The sequence below is a fragment of the Balaenoptera acutorostrata genome, chromosome 4, assembly GCF_949987535.1.
Source record: "Balaenoptera acutorostrata chromosome 4, mBalAcu1.1, whole genome shotgun sequence".
Classification (NCBI taxonomy): Eukaryota; Metazoa; Chordata; class Mammalia; order Artiodactyla; family Balaenopteridae; genus Balaenoptera; species Balaenoptera acutorostrata.
In genome coordinates this window covers 90,998,467-91,019,890 of record NC_080067.1, presented here as the reverse complement: position 1 = coordinate 91,019,890, position 21,424 = coordinate 90,998,467, and the positions used below count along the sequence as shown (strand labels likewise).

General features: G+C 36.7%; 1 protein-coding gene across 2 annotated transcripts in view; it reads left to right on the top strand.

Annotated features, from left to right (window-relative positions):
- The window catches only part of GRAMD1C (GRAM domain containing 1C), a 103,582-nt gene that overhangs the window by 17,342 nt on the left and 64,816 nt on the right, over window positions 1-21,424 (top strand). For both annotated transcript variants that reach the window (XM_057546104.1, XM_057546103.1), the window contains exon 2: window positions 12,757-12,841. In XM_057546104.1, coding sequence (XP_057402087.1) covers window positions 12,757-12,841 — 85 coding nt within the window. The remainder of the gene's footprint in view (window positions 1-12,756; window positions 12,842-21,424) is intronic.

Below are 21,424 nucleotides of genomic sequence, written 5' to 3'. Positions count from 1 at the left end.
AAAAAAGAATTCCATTTACAATAGCATCAAAAGAATAAAATACTTAGGAATAAATTTAACAAAAGAAGTGTAAGACAGGAACACTGAAACTATGAAGCCGCATGAAAGAAATTTTAGATTCTATAAATAAATGAAAAGATATTTTTTGTTCATGAGTTGGAAGATTTAACATTGTTGAGATGGCAGTACTCCCTAAACTAATCTACAAATTCAGTGCCATCCCTATCAAGATCCCAACTGATTTTTTTTTTTTGGTGTGGAAATTTATAAGCTGAATCTAAGTTCATATGGAAATGCAAGGGCCAAGAATATCTAAGACAATCTTGAAAAAGAGTGAAGTTGGAAAATATAAACATCCTAATTTCAAAACTTACTACAAAGCTACAGTAATCAAGACAATGTGGCCCTGATATAAGGCTAGACACATAGATTAATAGAATAGAATAGAGTCTAGAAATAAACTCTCACATTTATGGTCAGTTGACTTTTGACAAGGGTGCCAAAACAATTCATTGAGGGAAATAGTCTTTTCAACAGATCATTCTGGGACAACTAGATATCCACATACAAAGGAATGAATTTGGACCCCGTATTTCATACTGAATACAAAACTAGTTCAAAATGGATCATAGACCTAAATGTAAGAATTAAAATTGTAAAACTTTTAGAAGAAAACATAGGTGTAAATCTTCATGACCTTTGGATTAGGCAATAATTTCTTAGATATGATACAAAGCTCAAGGGGCAAAAAAAAAAAAAAAAAGATAAGTTAGACTTCATCAAAGTTATAAACTTTTGTGATTCAAGGAGTCCATTAAGAAAATGAAAAGACAACTCACAGAATGTGAGAATATATTTGCAGATCAAATATCTGATAAGGGACTTATACTGGAATATATAAAGAACTCATAGCTGAATAATAAAAACACAAATAACCCAATTAAAATGTGAATAGACATTTCTCCAAAGATACGCAAATGGTGAATAAGCACAGGAAAAGATGTTCAACATCAATCATCATTATCTAAACATAAATCAAAACTACAATCAGATACCGTTTCACACCCTCTAGGATGACTGTAATGAAAAAGACAGACGTTAGGTGCTGGTGAGTATGTGGAGAAATAGGAACCCTCATGCATTGCTTGTGGGAATGTAAAATGGTGCAGCCAATTTGGAAAATCGTTTGGCAGTTCCTCAAAATGTTAAACGTAGAGTTACCATGTAAGCCAGCAATTCGACTCTTGGGTATATACCCAAGAGAACTGAAACATATTCACACAAAAATTTGTACATCCATGTTCATAGTGGCAGTATTCATAATAGCCAAAAAATGGAAACAACACTAATGTCCATCAACTGATGAATACATAGATAAAATGTGGTATAATATATTCATAAAGTGGAATAATATCCATTAACTGAAATGTTGTAATGTTTCATGCTACAATATGGATGAACCTTGAATACATTATGCTAAGTGATAGAAGACAGACACAAAGACCACAATATTGCATGGTTCTGTTTATATGAAATTCCCAGAATAAGCAAATCTATAGAGACAGAAAGTAAATTAGTGGTTGATAGGGGCTGGGTGGAGGGGCAAGTGGGGAATGACTGCTAATTGGTATAGGGTTTCTTTTGGGAATGATAAAAGTTTTTGGAATTAGATAATGGTGATAGTGGCACAGCTTTGTGACTATACCAAAACACACTGAATTGTATATTGTAAAAGGGTGAATTTTATGGTATGTGAATTATATTTCCATTTTAAAAAGTGAGTGCCTTGTTGGCATGGAACTCTAAATGACTATTTTCTTCTGCATTGAATGGGTAGAAATGGGCTCTCTGAAGAGATTCATTGCCTCTCTAGTAGTACAGTAATTCTTGATTTAGCCCATTCAGTAATCTTTTTTTTTTTTTTTTTTGGGGTTTTTTTTGTTTGTTTGTTTGTTTTTTTTTTTTTTCCACACACACACACTGTATTTTATTTTTACAAGAGATAGATAGACTGACACCAAGCATTGTACATGGATGACCACAACAAAAGCAACAATGATTGCAATTACCAAACATGAAACACACTTATACTATGTCATAATATTGACATTCAGTCCAGTAATCCTCCACTGTAACAGCTCCTTTACTTTGCAGTGAAAATTGATTTGTATATTCTTTTCCTCTGAGTCCTTGTGGGATTTTTTTTTTTTAATTCAGACAGAAAGTCACAAAAATTATACTCATCCTCATCAGTTCACTCAGTCCCATGTAATTAATTTCTTTTTTTTCATCTTGATCTTTTGTTAGCAGTTTTATGAGTTCATCAGTTTTTCATTAGAGTTCTGAAAATGCTTATTCATTCAGTTCAGCAGTACAGTCAGTTACCAGAAACCTGTACTTGTCAGAGTCTTTTCCATGAATTTCTTGAAGATGAAACTCTTTTATAGGAACATATTTGCAAAATCATCAGAGTACACCCAGAACTGTCTGTAAATGACAAAAGACTTAAAAATGACCATGGTTAAAGATTTGATGAAAGTTCATAATAATGCAGTTGACAAGAAAATTAGTTATTTCTGAGATATACATTTTAAAGTAATAACTAGGATTATTACTTATAACATTATACCAGAACATATAAGATTTTTAGACGTTTCCTGTAATGTCTGAAACATTTATATTAACATATTTCCATACATATTTCCATACAAATACAAATATAAGATTTTTAGAAATTTCATGTAATGTCTGAAACATTTATATTAACATATTTCCATACATATTTCCATACAAATACAAGATTTTTAGAAATTTCATGTAATGTCTGAAACATTTATATTAACATATTTCCATACATATTTCCATACAAATACAAATATAAGATTTTTAGAAATTTCATGTAATGTCTGAAACATTTATATTAACATATTTCCATACAAATAACCCAATGAAAGTTTAGTATTAGTTGTTTTGTTTGTTTTTTTATACTGCAGGTTCTTATTAGGCATCAGTTTTATACACATCAGTGTATACATGTCAATCCCAATCGCCCAATTCAGCACATCACCATCCCCACCTCATCGCAGTTTTCCCCCCTTGGTGTCCATATGTCCATTCTCTACATCTGTGTCTCAACTTCTGCCCTGCAAACTGGCTCATCTGTACCATTTTTCTACGTTCCACATACATGCATTAACATACGATATTTGTTTTTCTCTTTCTGACTTACTTCACTCTGTATGACAGTCTCTAGATCCATCCACTTCTCAACAAATGACTCAATTTCGTTCCTTTTTATGGCTGAATAATATTCCATCGTATATATGTACCACAACTTCTTTATCCATTCGTCTGTTGATGGGCATTTAGGTTGCTTCCATGACCTGGCTATTGTAAATAGTGCTGCAATGAACATTCGGGTGCACGTGTCTTTTTGAATTACGGTTTTCTCTGGGTATATGCCCAGTAGTGGGATTGCTGGGTCATATGGTAATTCTATTTTTAGTTTTTTAAGGAACCTCCATATTGTTCTCCATAGTGGCTGTATCAATTTACATTCCCACCAACAGTGCAAGAGGGTTCCCTTTTCTCCACACCCTCTCCAGCATTTGTTATTTGTAGATTTTCTGATGATGCCCATTCTAACAGGAGTGAGGTGATACCTCATTGTAGTTTTGATTTGCATTTCTCTAATAATTAGTGATGTTGAGCATCTTTTCATGTGCTTCGTGGCCGTCTGTATGTCTTCTTTGGAGAAATGTCTATTTAGGTCTTCTGCCCATTTTTGGATTGGGGTGTTTGTTTCTTTGATATTGAGCTGAATGAGCTGTTTATATATTTTGGAGATTAATCCTTTGTCCGTTGATTCATTTGCAAATATTTTCTCCCATTCTGAGGGTTGTCTTTTCGTCTTGTTTATGGTTTCCTTTGCTGTGCAAAAGCTTTGAAGTTTCATTAGGTCCCACTTGTTTATTTTTGTTTTTATTTCCATTACTCTAGGAGGTGGATCGAAAAAGATCTTGCTGTGATTTATGTCAAAGAGTGTTCTTCCTATGTTTTCCTCTAAGAGTTTTATAGTGTCCAGTCTTATATTTAGGTCTCTAATCCATTTTGAGTTTATTTTTGTGTATGGTGTTAGGGAGTATTCTAATTTCATTCTTTTACATGTGACTGTCCAGTTTTCCCAGCACCACTTATTGAAGAGACTGTCTTTTCTCCATTGTATATCTTTGCCTCCTTTGTCATAGATTAGTTGACCATAGGTGCGTGGGTTAATCTCTGGGCTTTCTATCTTGTTCCATTGATCTATGTTTCTGTTTTTGTGCCAGTACCATATTGTCTTGATTACTGTAGCTTTGTAGTATAGTCTGAAGTCAGGGAGTCTGATTCCTCCAGCTCCATTTTTTTGCCTCAAGACTGCTTTGGCTATTCGGGGTCTTTTGTGTCTCCATACAAATTTTAAGATGATTTGTTCTAGCTCCGTAAAAAATGCCATTGGTAATTTGATAGGGATTGCATTGAATCTGTAGATTGCTTTGGGTAGTATACTCATTTTCACAATGTTGATTCTTCCAATCCAAGAACATGGTATATCTCTCCATCTGTTGGTATCATCTTTAATTTCTTTCATCAGTGTCTTATAGTTTTCTGCATACAGGTCTTTTGTCTCCCTAGGTAGGTTTATTCCTAGGTATTTTATTCTTTTTGTTGCAATGGTAAATGGGAGTGTTTCCATAATTTCTCTTTCAGATTTTTCATCATTAGTGTATAGGAATGCAAGAGATTTCTGTGCATTAATTTTGTAACCTGCAACTTTACCATATTCATTAATTAGCTCTAGCAGTTTTCTGGTGGCAGTTTTAGGATTCTCTATGTATAGTATCATGTCATCCGCAAACAGTGACAGTTTTACTTCTTCTTTTCCAATTTGTATTCCTTTTATTTCTTTTTCTTCTCTGATTGCCGTGGCTAGGACTTCCAGAACTATGTTGAATAATAGTGGTGAGAGTGGACATCCTTGTCTCGTTCCTGATCTTAGAGGAAATGCTTTCAGTTTTTCACCATTGAGAATGATGTTTGCTGTGGGTTTGTCATATATGGCCTTTATTATGTTGAGGTAGGTTCCCTCTATGCCCACTTTCTGGAGAGTTTTTATCATAAATGGGTGTTGAATTTTGTCAAAAGCTTTTTCTGCATCTATTGAGATGATCATATGGTTTTTATTCTTCAGTTTGTTAATATGGTGTATCACATTGATTGATTTGCATGTATTGAAGAATCCTTGCATCCCTGGGATAAACCTCACTTGATCGTGGTGTATGATCCTTTTAATGTGTTGTTGGATTCTGTTTGCTAGTATTTTGTTGAGGATTTTTGCATCTATATTCATCAGTGATATTGGTCTGTAATTTTCTTTTTTTGTAGTGTCTTTGTCTGGTTTTGGTATCAGGGTGATGGTGGCCTCATAGAATGAGTTTGGGAGAGTTCCTTCCTCTGCAATTTTTTGGAAGAGTTTGAGAAGGATGGGTGTTAGCTCTTCTCTAAATGTTTGATAGAATTCACCTGTGAAGCCATCTGGTCCTGGACTTTTGTTTGTTGGAAGATTTTTAATCACAGTTTCAATTTCATTACTTGTGATTGGTCTGTTGATATTTTCTGTTTCTTCCTGGTTCAGTCTTGGAAGGTTATACCTTTCTAAGAATTTGTCCATTTCTTCCAGGTTGTCCATTTTATTGGCATAAAGTTGCTTGTAGTAGTCTCTTAGGATGTTTTGTATTTCTGCGGTGTCTGTTGTAACTTCTCCTTTTTCATTTCTGATTTTATTGATTTGAGTCCTCTCCCTCTTTTTCTTGATGAGTCTGGCTAATGGCTTATCAATTTTGTTTATCTTCTCAAAGAACCAACTTTTAGTTTTATTGATCTTTGCTATTGTTTTCTTTGTTTCTATTTCATTTATTTCTGCTCTGATCTTTATGATTTCTTTCCTTCTGCTAACTTTGGGTTTTGTTTGTTCTTCTTTCTCTAGTTTCTTTAGGTGTAAAGTTAGATTGTTTACTTGAGATTTTTCTTGTTTCTTTAGGTAGGCTTGTATAGCTATAAACTTCCCTCTTAGAACCGCTTTTGCTGCATCCCATAGGTTTTGGGTCGTCGTGTTTTCATTGTCATTTGTCTCTAGGTATTTTTTTATTTCCTGTTTGATTCCTTCAGTGATCTCTTGGTTATTTAGTAACGTATTGTTTAGCCTCCATGTGTTTGTCTTTTTTACGTTTTTTTCCCTGTAATTCATTTCTAATCTCATAGCGTTGTGGTCAGAAAAGATGCTTGATATGATTTCAATTTTCTTAAATTTACTGAGGCTTGATTTGTGACCCAAGATGTGATCTATCCTGGAGAATGTTCCGTGTGCACTTGAGAAGAACATGTAATCTGCCGTTTTTGGATGGAATGTCCTATATATATCAATTAAATCTATCTGGTCTATTGTGTCATTTAAAGCTTCTGTTTCCTTATTTATTTTCATTTTGGATGATCTGTCCATTGGTGTAAGTGAGGTGTTAAAGTCCCCCACTATTATTGTGTTACTGTCGATTTCCTCTTTTATAGCTGTTAGCAGTTGCCTTATGTATTGAGGTGCTCCTATGTTGGGTGCATATATATTTATAATTGTTATATCTTCTTCTTGGATTGATCCCTGGATCATTATGTAGTGTCCTTCCTTGTCTCTTGTAACATTCTTTATTTTAAAGTCTATTTTATCTGATATGAGTATAGCTACTCCAGCTTTCTTTTGATTTCCATTTGCATGGAATATCTTTTTCCATCCCCTCACTTTCAGTCTGTATGTGTCCCTAGGTCTGAAGTGGGTCTCTTGTAGACAGCATATATATGGGTCTTGTTTTTGTATCCATTCAGCCAGTCTATGTCTTTTGGTTGGGGCATTTAATCCATTCACGTTTAAGGTAATTATCGATATGTATGTTCCTATGACCATTTTCTTAATTGTTTTGGGTTTGTTTTTGTAGGTCCTTTTCTTCTCTTGTGTTTCCCACTTAGAGAAGTTCCTTTAGCATTTGTTGTAGAGCTGGTTTGGTGGTGCTGAATTCTCTTAGCTTTTGCTTGTCTGTAAAGCTTTTGATTTCTCCATCAAATCTAAATGAGATCCTTGCTGGGTAGAGTAATCTTGGTTGTAGGTTCTTCCCTTTCATCACTTTAAGTATTTCATGCCACTCCCTTCTGGCTTGCAGAGTTTCTGCTGAGAAATCAGCTGTTAACCTTATGGGGGTTCCCTTGTATGTTATTTGTCGTTTTTCCCTTGCTGCTTTCAATAATTTTTCTTTGTCTTTAATTTTTGCCACTTTGATTACTATGTGTCTCGGCGTGTTTCTCCTTGGGTTTATTCTGTATGGGACTCTCTGCGCTTCCTGGACTTGGGTGGCTATTTCCTTTCCCATGTTAGGGAAGTTTTCGAGTATAATCTCTTCAAATATTTTCTCTGGTCCTTTCTCTCTCTCTTCTCCTTCTGGGACCCCTATAATGCGAATGTTGTTGCGTTTAATGTTGTCCCAGAGGTCTCTTAGGCTGTCTTCATTTCTTTTTATTCTTTTTTCTTTAGTCTGTTCCGCAGCAGTGAATTCCACCATTCTGTCTTCCAGGTCACTTATCCGTTCTTCTGCCTCAGTTATTCTGCTATTGATTCCTTCTAGTGTAGTTTTCATTTCAGTTATTGTATTGGTCATCTCTGTTTGTTTGTTCTTTAATTCTTCTAGGTCTTTGTTAATCATTTCTTGCATCTTCTCAATCTTTGCCTCCATTCTTATTCCGAGGTCCTGGATCATCTTCACTATCATTATTCTGAATTCTTTTTCTGGAAGGTTGCCTATCTCCACTTCATTTAGTTGTTTTTCTGGGGTTTTTTCTTGTTCCTTCATCTGGTACATAGCCCTCTGCCTTTTCATCTTCTCTGTCTTTCTGTAACTGTGGTTTTTGGTCCACAGGCTGCAGGATTGTAGTTTTTCTTGCTTCTGTTGTCTGCCCTCTGGTGGTTGAGGCTATCTAAGAGGCTTGATGGGAGGCTCTGGTGGTGGGTAGAGCTGACTGTTGCTGTGGCGGTCAGAGCTCAGTAAAACCTTAATCCACTTGACTGTTGATGGGTGGGGCTTGGTTCCCTCCCTGTTGCTGTGGCGATCAGAGCCCAGTAAAACCTTAATCCACTTGACTGTTGATGGGTGGAGCTGGGTTCCCTCCCTGTTGGTTGTTTTGCCTGAGGCAACCCAACACTGGAGCCTACCCGTGCTTTTTGGTGGGGTTAATGGCAGACTCTGGGAGGGCTCACGCCAAGGAGAACTTCCCAGGACCTCTGCTGCCAGTGTCCTTATCCCCACGGTGAAACAGAGCCACCACTCGCCTCTGCAGGAGACCCCCCAACACCAGCAGGTACGTCTGGTTCAGTCTCCCCCAGGGTCACTGCTCCTTCCCCTGGGTCCCGATGCACACATTACTTTGTGTGTGCCCTCCAAGAGTGGGGTCTCTGTTTCCCCCAGTCCTGTCACAGTCCTGCAATCAATTCCCACTAGACTTCAAAGTCTGATTCTCTAGGAATTCCTCCTCCCTTTGCCGGACCCCCAGGTTGGGAAGCCTGAGGTGGGGCTCAGAACCTTCACTCCAGTGGGTGGACTTCTGTGGTATAAGTGTTCGCCAGTCTGTGAGTCACCCACCCAGCAGTTATGGGATTTGATTTTACTCTGATTGCGCCCCTCCTACCGTCTCACTGTGGCTTCTCCTCTGTCCTTGGACGTGGGGTGTCCTCCTTGGTGAAGTCCAGGGTCTTCCTGTCAATGATTGTCCAGCAGCCAGTTGTGATTCTGGTGCTCTCGCAAGAGGGAGTGAGAGCACGTCCTTCTACTCCGCCATCTTGGTTAATCTCCCCATTCAGTAATCTTAAATAATCATTCATTCTGTTCATCAGGATTTTTGTTTCATTTCCTTCTGGGCCCATGATAGATATTTGTTTCTCCATGTTCCTGAATTAAGTGTAGCCATGTGACTATTTTTTTGTCAATGAAATGTGAAGAAAATGATGTGTGTCATTTCTAGGGGGAAGCTGTTAGAGTTAGTACACTCTTTGCCATGTTCCTGTCCCTGGATGGTGGAGCCTTTATTAGCGTATGTCCCTGTGTTAGGACAGTGTGGAACTAAGCCTTTTGCCAACCCACATTGTTCATTTATGTTTAAATGGGAAATAAACCATTGTTCTTGTAAGCACTGAGATTTGGGGGTTGCTGATTACTACAGTACAATCTAGTCTTTTATGACTAATGTACCAAGTTAATTTACTCTTAATTTTTACACTTTCTCTTATTCCCATCTGCTATCAAAACTGCTTTAAAAATCTGCTTATGAGTTTATGCAGTGTGCCATAGATACTAATCAGTGAGACTCTCCAGAGCATTTTTGACTAGCTGGTGCCAGCCATTAGGATTTTTGGACTGCAAGATGCTAGTTTATTGAATTTTACTGTATTGACGTGTATAAATATGCACCAAAAGTGTTGGAATTACTTAGAATGAGAAGATTGTTACTTTTTGAAAATGATTTTAGAGAAAGAAGAAATTGGGACCTTCAAGGACGGTTACTTTAAAATATATATATATATATATATATATTTATATATACTTCACTATATATATATATATTTGACACACTGCGCGGCTTGTGGGATCTTTGTTCCCCGACCAGGGATGGAATCTGGGGCCCTGGCAGGGAGAGTGCTGAGTCTTACCCACTCTGATTGCCGTGGCTAGGACTTCCAAAACTATGTTGAATAATAATGGTGAGAGTGGACATCCTTGTCTTGTTCCTGATCTTATAGGAAATGCTTTCAGTTTTTCACCATTGAGAATGATGTTTGCTGTGGGTTTGTCATATATGGCCTTTATTATGTTGAGGTAGGTTCCCTCTTTGCCCACTTTCTGAAGAGTTTTTATCATAAATGGGTGTTGAATTTTGTCAAAAGCTTTTTCTGCATCTATTGAGATGATCATATGGTTTTTATTCTTCAGTTTGTTAATATGGTGTATCACATTGATTGATTTGCATGTATTGAAGAATCCTTGCATCCCTGGGATAAACCTCACTTGATCGTGGTGTATGATCCTTTTAATGTGTTGTTGGATTCTGTTTGCTAGTATTTTGTTGAGGATTTTTGCATCTATATTCATCAGTGATATTAGTCTGTAATTTTCTTTTTTTGTAGTATCTTTGTTTGGTTTTGGTATCAGGGTGATGGTGGCCTCGTAGAATGAGTTCATCTATATTCATCAGTGATATTAGTCTGTAATTTTCTTTTTTTGTAGTATCTTTGTCTGGTTTTGGTATCAGGGTGATGGTGGCCTCGTAGAATGAGTTAGGGGGTGTTCCTTCCTCTGCACTTTTTTGGAAGAGTTTGAGAAGGATGGGTGTTAGCTCTTCTCTACATGTTTGATAGAATTCGCCTGTGAAGCCATCTGGTCCTGGACTTTTGTTTGTTGGAAGATTTTTTTTTTTAAATTAATTAATTAATTTATTTATTTTTGGCTGTGTTGGGTCTTCGTTTCTGTGCGAGGGCTTTCTCTAGTTGCGGCAAGCGGGGGCCACTCTTCATCGCGGTGCGCGGGCCTCTCACTATCGTGGCCTCTCTTGTTGGGAGCACAGGCTCCAGACGCGCAGGCTCAGCAGTTGTGGCTCACGGGCCCAGTTGCTCCGCGGTATGTGGGATCTTCCCAGACCAGGGCTCGAACCCGTGTCCGCTGCATTGGCAGGCAGACTCTCAACCACTGCACCACCAGGGAAGCCCTGTTGGAAGATTTTTAATCACAGTTTCAATTTCATTACTTGTGATTGGTCTGTTCATATTTTCTATTTCTTCCTGGTTCAGTCTTGGAAGGTTATACGTTTCTAAGAATTTGTCCATTTCTTCCAGGTTGTCCATTTTATTGGCATAGAGTTGCTTGTAGTAGTCTCTTAGGATGCTTTGTATTTCTGTGGTGTCTGTTGTAACTTCTCCTTTTTCATTTCTAATTTTATTGATTTGAGTCCTCTCCCTCTTTTTCTTCTCATTAGTTCTTTGAAAATATTTTAAATAAGTGCTTTGATGTCTTTGCTAAATGCAGTATCTGGGAACCATGAAAGACTCTATCGCCTGCTTTTTTTCTTTTCTTATTATGTCACATTTTTCTATTTCTTTTCATGTTTCATAAGTTTTTTGAAAATTGGACAACATAGGGACTTCCCTGGTGGTGCAGTGGTTAAGAATCGCCTGCCAATGCAGGGGACACGGGTTCAACTCCTGGTCTGGGAAGATCCCACATGCCACGGAGCAACTAAGCCCGTGCGCCACAACTACTGAGCCTGCGCTCTAGAGCCTGCAAGCCACAACTACTGAAGCCCATGCGTCTAGAGCCCGTGCTCCACAACAAGAGAAGCCACTGCAATGAGAAGCCCGCACACTGCAACGAAGAGTAGCCCCCGCTCGCCGCAACTAGAGAAAGCCCACGCAGCAATGAAGACCCAACACAGTCATAAATAAATAAGTAAATAAATAAAATTAATTAAAAAATAGAAAATTGTACAATATAGATAACATACTGTAGCAGCTGTGGATTCTGATTGCATCCTTTCTACCCCTAAGGCTTGTCATTGCTAATTTCTGTTTAGTAACTTGCCTAGAGTAAATCTGTGAAATATGTTTGTCCTGTGGTATGTGGAAGCAAATGTCTTTGCTCAGTTTATTATTATTGTTGTTGTTTTATTTTTAAGGCTGGTTTCTGGTGTCACCCCTTACATCAGCCAATCATTGGTCAGAAATTGTGCTCAAAGACAGAGAGCCAGTAAGGCTTTTCCCTTCTGCTGACAAATCTGTGTATAGGTTGGGTAGTGCATTCAAAATTCAGATCATTTTCAAGTTTGTCCCAGTTTTAATGTTCCACTGAGACTTCTTGTATCTCCATCCTGGAATGTGTGGATAGTTTGGGATTTCTCCATTCTCTGTTACACATGCGTGTAGTCCCTGTTTATTTAGGATTACATGGAGAATTTATCAAGTTCACCTGTGGCTGTCTCTCTTCTAAGATCTCTCTGTTACACCCCCTACTGATCTGACAGTCTGCTTGTTTGTTGTCCTAACTGGGACTTCAACCTCCACGCACTTGGATAGCTTCAGAATTTTTCCTTTCACTTCTGGGATAGGTGTTCTGCTTTCCACTCTGAATCAACTGAGTCCTGCTCTGTCAGCATCGCTGCTAGTTTTCATGGCCTGTTCCACCTTTGTAGAAGTACTACACTGACGTAACTTGCGGGGGAGGAAGAGTAATGGGAGCAGGCCCAGGAATGAGTGCCACAGACTTCTGATGCTCATACCCAGGTTCAGTAGATTTTCCTGAGAAAATATTTCTCCATTTATTGTATGCCTTTAGTCAATTTCCAGTCGTTTGAGATGATTGTTTTTGACAGTTGTTTTTTGTGTTTTTTTTTTCCCAGCTATATATTTGACTTTGCAGAGAGGATTTGCCAAAGTCCTCACTTCATCATCCTGGAAGCACCCTTTGCTTCCTTTTGGTGTTTTTTGAAATGTTTATGTGGTTTTTCATATAAAGACATACAAAAATATTGTATAAAAAGTGTATGATTTTAAAGTCCATTTTAATTTTATTTTCTAAGATACTACAGTTCATTTAATGATGATTATAATTAAACAGAGAATTAATTTTTTTATTGTTGCAGATTTCAAGTTCTGCCTATAAAGACAGGAATGAGGAGTATAAAAGACAGTTCACACATCTACCTGAAACAGAGAAGCTGATAGCAGGTAAAAAACCAGGAGGTTACAAAAAACCCTTTTACTACCTCATCAAAGTAGAGCTGATGAGTGACAATATTTGTAGAAAATTTAAGCCTTTATGCTACATAGAAACTATTTTTCGAGATAAGCAGCATCTTATCATCTGTAATTAAACAATGTAAAACTAAGTTGTAATTCAGGGAGGAGTGATTTCTGCAGTATTAAGTACAATTGACCCTTGAACATTGAAGGAGTTAGGAGCGCTGACTCTGCAGAGTCAAAAATCCACGTATAACTTATAGTCAGCCCTTCATATCCGCTGTCCCTCTGTGTCTGTGGTTCTGCATCCATAGATTCAACCAACCACAGATCTTGTAGTACTGTAGTATTTACTATTAAAAAAAATCTGCATTTAAGTCCACCCACACAGTTCAAACCCATGTTATTCAAGGGTCAGTTATACTCGCTAAAAAATAGACCTAAGAGGAAATGATTTGTCAGTTTCTTCTGGTGCTTGTTTCATATGGTTTTGTAGGGAAATTTTAAATTTGATGCTCAGTATATATTACTGTTCCTCAGAAAAATGTGCTCCTTAGCAGATTATAGAGCAATTTTATAAAAACTTTTAGGCTGTATCATTATTCATATAGTCTTTCAGGTAGATCTTTTTTGAAATAGGCCTTAAGAGGAAAAATTTAGTCATAGTACTTACAAAATTGCTTTATTTTTGCTATAAGTATAATATAGATTCTTTACCATCAAAATACTGAAGTTGGCTTTAGTTTTAGTACATATTTCATTTAAGCCATTTATTCATAGGAATTTCTCAGATTTCTGGTGCTGTTGGTTAATATTCAGTTCAATGTAACTGAATTTCTAGAGAGTTCAGTTTAGTTCTTTAAATATCAAAGAAATGAATCAAAACAATTTTTAAAAAGATTGGAATGTAATATAGTCTCACGATAATAGAGTGTATGGTAAAAAAGTGAAAGATCATTTCACCCAAGACCACTCTGACCTTCTTCCTGGGTGATAACCACTTTTAGCAATTTCTTATGTATATTTCCAGAAATTTTCTGTATGTATATCAAGAGGAATATATTCCTAAGAGAACTTAAATGGGAGCACACTGTGCTTACTGTTTTCAGTCTCATTTAGAGCTCTATTAGCACTACTTATGGATCCACTTCATTCTTTTAATGGCTGCCTAGCAGTCAGTTGAGTGAATTTTGTACCATAATTTGTTTAATAAATCCCCTACTGATGGACATTTTGATTGCTTCCTGTCTTTTGCTATTACCACTAATGCTACGTTGAACCTTCATGTTCATTTGTTTTGGCACGTATGTGCCACATGTATTGTAGGTTAAATTCCTTGAAGTGGAATTGTGACTAAAAGGTAATGAGCATTTAAAAGGTTTATACTGTTGCCAAGTTATCCTCCAAAAAGGCTACACCAATATTCATTCTCATCAACAGTGTATGTAAGTATCTGTTGTGCCACACCTCAGGAACTTTGCTTTAGCAAAATTTGGTAGATAGATATTGTATTTAAATATGCATTTCTTTAATTATGAGGGAGGTTGAACATCTATAAATCATTTGTATTTTTCTGTGAACCTTTCTTTTCATAAACTTTGCCCATTTTTCTAGCAGTTATTTGTCTTTTTCTTGTAATAGCTTGTTAGATGTTAAAAAAAATTAGATATTTTTCACATGTTGTTGCAAATGTGTCTTGCCAGTTTTGTCACTTAAAATCAAATACTTTTCATGGAAACCTTTATAAAATATTTTATACTCATCACTGCTTTCTTGAAAGAAATTAATCTGATAATACAGTGATATATACTCACTATAAAACATTAAAGCCATACAGAAATGTGTAAAGAAAAAATTGAAAATCATTGGTGATCCTACCACCTATATGTAATTTTGCTTAATATTTTGTAGATATCTTTCAGTATGTATATTTGCTTTTAAAAATTTACATTTTTTGTGTTTTTCCTCACTGCTATAATAAACTTGTTCATTGTATAAAATTTGGAAAATATAGGCATTTACAAAGTAGAAATCTAAAACCACCTATAATTGTACTATCTGGAAATAATGTCAATGACACACATATCTATACAAATTAAAATATCTAATTGGTATCATTCTGTACAAATTGCTTTAAGTTCTTAGATTTAACCACATATTGGATCACTGTCTTCTGAAACAGAGAATCTTAAATTTAATTTAAACTTTTATTTTAAAAAATAACTCATTGTCATTTCAAATCCACAATATTATACTTTATAGGCTAGTTCAATAAATATTTATTAGTGCTCAGTATGTGCCACACACCATGCTGTTTCTGAAGAACTTGGAGTGTGGTGGGAGAGCAAACACATATAAACAAATCACTATGATTCAGGGTGATATGAACAGTTTTAACAAGGTACAGAAGTGGTACAAAGGAAGACATAACATGTTGGAGGAAGGCAAGTATTTTAATTTTGGGCATGTTGAGGTTGAGTTGCCAAGACAACTAAAAAAAAAATATATATATATATATATATATATATACATATATATGTGTGTATATATAATATAAATATTATCTGGAAATAAAGATTTAGTGTACACCACAGTAACCTTCTAACTTGTCTCTCCCCTATTCTTACGTGCCTTCAATCTATTCAATACTGTAGTTATAGTGGTTTTTCTAAGATGCAAATCTGATCAGATTAAAACCCTTCATGGATAGTATTCCAATGACCTTAGAATAAAGCTTGACTGCCTGACTTACGTGGCCTTTGATATATGTTAAATATCCTCTCATCCCTTATCCTTCATCAAGGTCCCTTCAGTCTCTAGCCTTCTGAAGGCAACCTTCTTTAGATATGTCATTTCCTTTTGTTTTCAGACCTTTTTACTTCAGTTTGCCTAGAACTGTTTTCCCTCCTCTGTACCTGGCTATCTTTTGTCTATATATTTTTAAATATATATTTATGTATTATATATATTTACATATATATTTTATTTGTATATTTCTCATTTAGGAATGCCTTTACTGTAAATTTGACTAGGCTGGTACAGCTCTCGTATTCAGCTACTGCTCACCAGAGTAACAGTAGTAGTAGTTAAAATACTGAAACATTGACTGGTAAATAGCCACTGCCTTTAGCCCCCCCAAGTGACTCCTCATACCTTAGCTCTCCTGGCTTCTCTTCTAGGATCCCAGGGCCTTCCCGTGATCCAGCAATGAAAGGTTTTATATCTGGCGTAGAAAGGTCCCTGTAGAACTCTGATCCAACACTATGGTTCGTGATCAGTGCTGTTACTTTAAATATCACCTCTGGATAGATGCCTCCACTCTGTGTTCCCCTAAGTGCCTTGCACTTTTCTCTATCATATATTTACATAACCATTATCTATATTATTTGCTATTGTAACCCTGATACCAAGGTCAGTACTCGACTTATAATAATGGGTGCTCAATGATTGAATGGATGGTTGATGGATAGAGGAATGACTGAGTAAATGAATATCAATGTCACTTAAAATCAAGAGAATAGATGAGCTCAACCATGGATAACATATAGAGTTGAAAGAACACTAACAGAAGAATCATGGCAGCAGTAGAAGAAGAAAATCCAGTAAAAAACTTCAGAAGGAAAGGTCAAATAATGTGTGAAGATCCAGAAGAAAGGAGTATCACAGAGTTTCAGGGTGCAACGAGTTGTAAGAATCAGAATAATTTAACAGTGTGAAATACAGTTGAACTAAATGAAAATAACAGTTTGTGGGATTGATCTAAAGTAAGTATATAGAGGAAATGTATAGTGTTAAATGAATATATTAAAAAACAAAAAGGAAGTAAAATCGGTAACCTAAGCTTACACCTAATAAATCTATAATAGAAGAGGAAATTAAACCTAAAGCAAACAAAGGGAAAGAAATGATAAAGACCAGAGCATAAATTAATGAAATTAAAAATAGAGAAAACCAATGAAGCAAAAGCTGGTTCTCTGAAAAGATGAATAAAATTGAGAGACTGAGAGCTTGGTTGACCAAGAAAAATGATAGATGACACATATTACCAATATCAGGAATGGAAAAGGGGCCATCACTACTGATCCCATGGATAGTAAAAGGATAATAAGGAAATACTATGAACAACTCTATGCCCATAATGCAGTAATTTAGATAAAATAGACTAATTCTTTGAAAAATACAAACTACCAAACATCACACAAGAAGAAACGTATAGCTGGAATAGTCCTATGCCTAGTAAAGAAATTGAATTTGTAGTTAAGAACCTTCCATAAAAAGAAAACTTGGTCTAGATAGTGTCAGTGGTGAATTCTATCAACCATTTATAGAAAAAATAGTATCATCCATTCCAGAAAATAAGAAGGATCACTTCCCAACTCATTTTATGAGACTAGTATTACGAAAATACCAAAACCAGACAGAAACATTCCAAGAAAAGACCAATATCTGTCATGAACATAGAAATAAAAAGTTGAAACAAAATATTAGCAAATGAAATTCAGCATTTATAAAAGGGATTATGGATTATGACCAAGTGAGGTTCATTCCAGGAATGCAAGGCTGGTTAAACACTTAAAAAAAAAAAATCAATGAAATTTATCATCTTAACAGACCAAATATGGAAAACCATGTGATCGTCTCAGTAGATGCAGAAAAAGTGTTTGACAAAATTCAACATTCATTCATAAGATATCTCTCAGCAAGTTAGGGATAGAACTTCAATCTCCTTAGAAGTAGCTATGAAAAACCTACAGCTAACATCATACTTAATGATGAGAAAGTGAATGCCTTCCACTTAAAATTAGAAACTAGGCAAAGATGTCCTCTCTCACTACTCCTACTCAACATTGTACTAGAAGTTGTAAGTACAATGAGTGCATTAGACTTGAAAAGGAAATAAAAGGCATATACTTAGAAGAACAGGAAAAAAAACTAACTTTATTGCCAATAGACATGATTATTCATGTAGAAAATCTCAGATAATCTACAAAAAACTTCTAGATTTAATGAGTGAATTTAGTAAGGTCTCAGGATTGAAAGTCATTTGAAGGTAAAAGAAAGAGTCATATTTATATGTACTAACAAAGAACAATTGGAATTGAAATTTTAAAAATACCATTTACATCAGAACTTCCCAATAATGAAACACTTAGGTATAAATCTAACACATATGCAGGCTCTGTATGCTGACACTGTAACACATTGACAAAAGAAGTCTAAATAAATGTTTATAGATTGAAAGACTCAATATTGTTAAGATCTCAATGAAAAATCCCAGCAAGCTTTTTCATAGATGAGTAAAATGACAAACTGATTCTAAAATTTATACAGAGAAACAAAGGAATTAGAATAGCCAAAATAATTCTGAAAAAGAAGAACAAAGCTGGAAGACACACATTACTCAATTTCAAGACTTATTATGAAACTACAGTAATCAAGAAAGTCTGAGATTTGCCAAAGGATAGACATTTAGATAAATGGAACAGAAAAAAGCCCAGATATAAATTCATACAAATATTGTGAACTGATTTTTGACAAAGGTGCGAAGGCAATTCAATGGAGAAAAGTTAGTCTTTTCAACAAATGGTGCTGGAACAGTTAGACATCCATATGCAGAAAAGCGAACCTTGATGCCTACCTTACACTTTTTACAGAAATTACCTCAAAATGGATCATAGAACTAAATGTAAAATGTAAAATTGTAGACCTTCTAGAAGAAAACATCTGGGTTTTTCTAGAGGAAATCTCTATGAACTCGGATTTGATGGTGAATTCTTAGATGTAATACCAATAGCATGATTCATACAAGAAAAGAATTGATAAATTGTACTTCTTTTGCTCTGCAAAAGATACTTTTTAGAGAGTGAAAATATAAGACACAGGGAGAAAACAGTTGTTAATCACATATCTGATTTTTTCTTTTTAAAGAAACACTTCCATCCAGAATAGAAACTGTTCTTAAAAGTTAACAGTAAGAACACAAACAACCCAATTAAAAAATGGGCAGATGCTTTACCAAAGGAGATATATGGATAGCAAATAAGCATATTAAAAATTGCACACTATCATTTGTCATAGGGAAATACAAATTAAAAGCACAATTAAATAAACAGCATAGCTAATAGTCTTACTGAAATTAAAAACAGGGACTTCCCTGGTGGTCCAGTGGTAAAGAATCCACCTTCCAATGCAGGGGACGTGGGTTCGATCCCTGGTCAGGGAACTAAGATCCCGCATGCATTGGGGCAACTAAGCCCACGTACCACAACTACCGAGCCCACGCACCTCAACGAGAGAGCCCGAGTGCCCTGGAGCCCACGCACCACAACTAGAGAGAGAAAAACCTGCATGCCACAACTAGAGAGAAGCCTGAGCACCACAAGGAAGAGCCTGCGTGCCTCAACAAAAGATCCCACGTGCCGCAACTAAGACCTGACGCAGCCAAAAATAAATAAAAACTATTAAAAAATTAAATTAAATTAAAAAACAAAAACAAAACAACTGACAATACCAAATGATGATGAGGCTGCAAAGCAATAGCAACTCCGCTGTGTTGGAAGATGTGGGTGACTGTGGCTGACCTCTACCATAGGGAGTTCACCAGGCAGTTATTTGATATCTGTCCCTGTTCTAGCTATCCCTCTTTGTACCTGCTGATTCTAAGTGTGAAGTCTCTCTGGGGTGGCATAGGGAAGAGTGGCTGTTATCTCTGCTGCAGCCTTCCCGTATATTTTTTGAGCTGAGGCTTTCTCTACACTGGTTTATACATTTGTATCCACTTTTTGTCTTCTAAAATTTATCAAAACTTCTAGTTTTTATACCCACCCCTCAGCATTGTTACGAATTTAATCTCTTTCATACGTCTTCCCTGTCATTTCAAAGGAATTTTGGAGCAAGAGGGGAAGTAGACACGTGTCAACTTAGACCGGAAGTTCTATGTACTAGTTTTGTACTAAAATAACAATATTTACACTGCTAAATATGTTTGTTGATTTGAATGTATTCACCTTGGGAGAATGCTTTCTTCAGTGATGTCATTGGTTAAAACATTTTTTAACTTCTCTGATTAAATGAGTGAACAAGGCAGATTTTCATGCTGGAAAATGTTGTGTTGGGAAAATATAATTAAAAACAAAATATCCTACCACCGCAGAAAACCTCTCCACAAAAGTAAAAGAGAAAGAAAACACTTGGTTTTATTATTGAATAAACATTAAAGTAGAATGTGATGTGCATCACAGGCAATCTGCAAAAGACATTGTGAAGGCAGAAAGAAATCTCACCCTTTTATATAGGCAGGCAGGTACAAGCATTACATATTCTAAAGATAAATGATAACTAGTCCTGGGCTTCCCTGGTGGCGCAGTGGTTAAGAATCTGCCTGCCAGGGCTTCCCTGGTGGCGCAGTGGTTGAGAATCTGCCTGCTAATGCAGGGGACACGGGTTCGAGCCCTGGTCTGGGAAGATCCCACATGCCACGGAGCAGCTGGGCCCGTGAGCCACAATTGCTGAGCCTGCGCGTCTGGAGCCTGTGCCCCGCGACGGGAGGGGCCGCGATAGAGAAAGGCCCGCGCACCGCGATGAAGAGCGGTCCCCGCACCGCGATGAAGAGTGGCCCCCGCTTGCCGCAACTGGAGAAAGCCCTTGCACGAACCGAAGACCCAACACAGCCAAAAAAAAAAAATAAATAAATAAATAAATAAATAAATAAGAAAAATCCTTTAAAAAAAAAAAAAAAAAAAAAAAAAAAAAGAATCTGCCTGCCAGTGCAAGGGACACAGGATCGAGCCCTGGCCCGGGAAGATCCCACAGGCCATGGAGCAACTAAGCCCGTGTGCCACAACTACTGAGCCTGCGTTCTAAAGCTCGCAAGCCACAACTACTGAGCCTGTGTGCCACAACTACTGAAGCCTGCGTGCCTAGAGCCCGTGCTCTGCAACAAGAGAAACCACGACGAGAAGCCTGCGCACCACAATGAAGAGTAACCCCCGTTCACCGCTACTAGAGAAAGCCCACACGCAGCAACGCAGACCCAACACAGCCAGTAAATAAAAACAAACAAATAAATAAATTTACTAAAAAAAAATGATAACTAGTCCTCAAGTAAGAGGACTTGATAGCACCATATGTGACATCAGTTCATCCTAAATTCATCTGGTAATTGGGGCGGCTGTGTTAGCTAATTGGCTTTATCTGAAGGAAAAATAAACTCACTTCTTAAAGATAAGAGTTAGTTTTGCAACTTGGATCAAGGCACCCACCGAAATTAGGCTCCTACCCACTCACAGAAACTGGGAGATGGGGTCTTATCTTCCCTGATGTTTACATGTGAAAGAGATGGCTCCCAGGTCCTGGAGAAAACATTCCTGGGTTATTAAACTGGCAAGAGACTTATTTTACTTTTTTTAAAAATTTTATTTTTATTTATTTTGTTTTTGGCTGCGTTGGGTCTTTGTTGCTGTGCGTGGGCTTTCTCTAGTTGCGGTGAGTGGGGCCTACTCTCCATTGTGGTGCGTGGGCTTCTCATTGTGGTGGCTTCTCTTGTTGCCGAGCACGGGCTCTAGGCGCGTG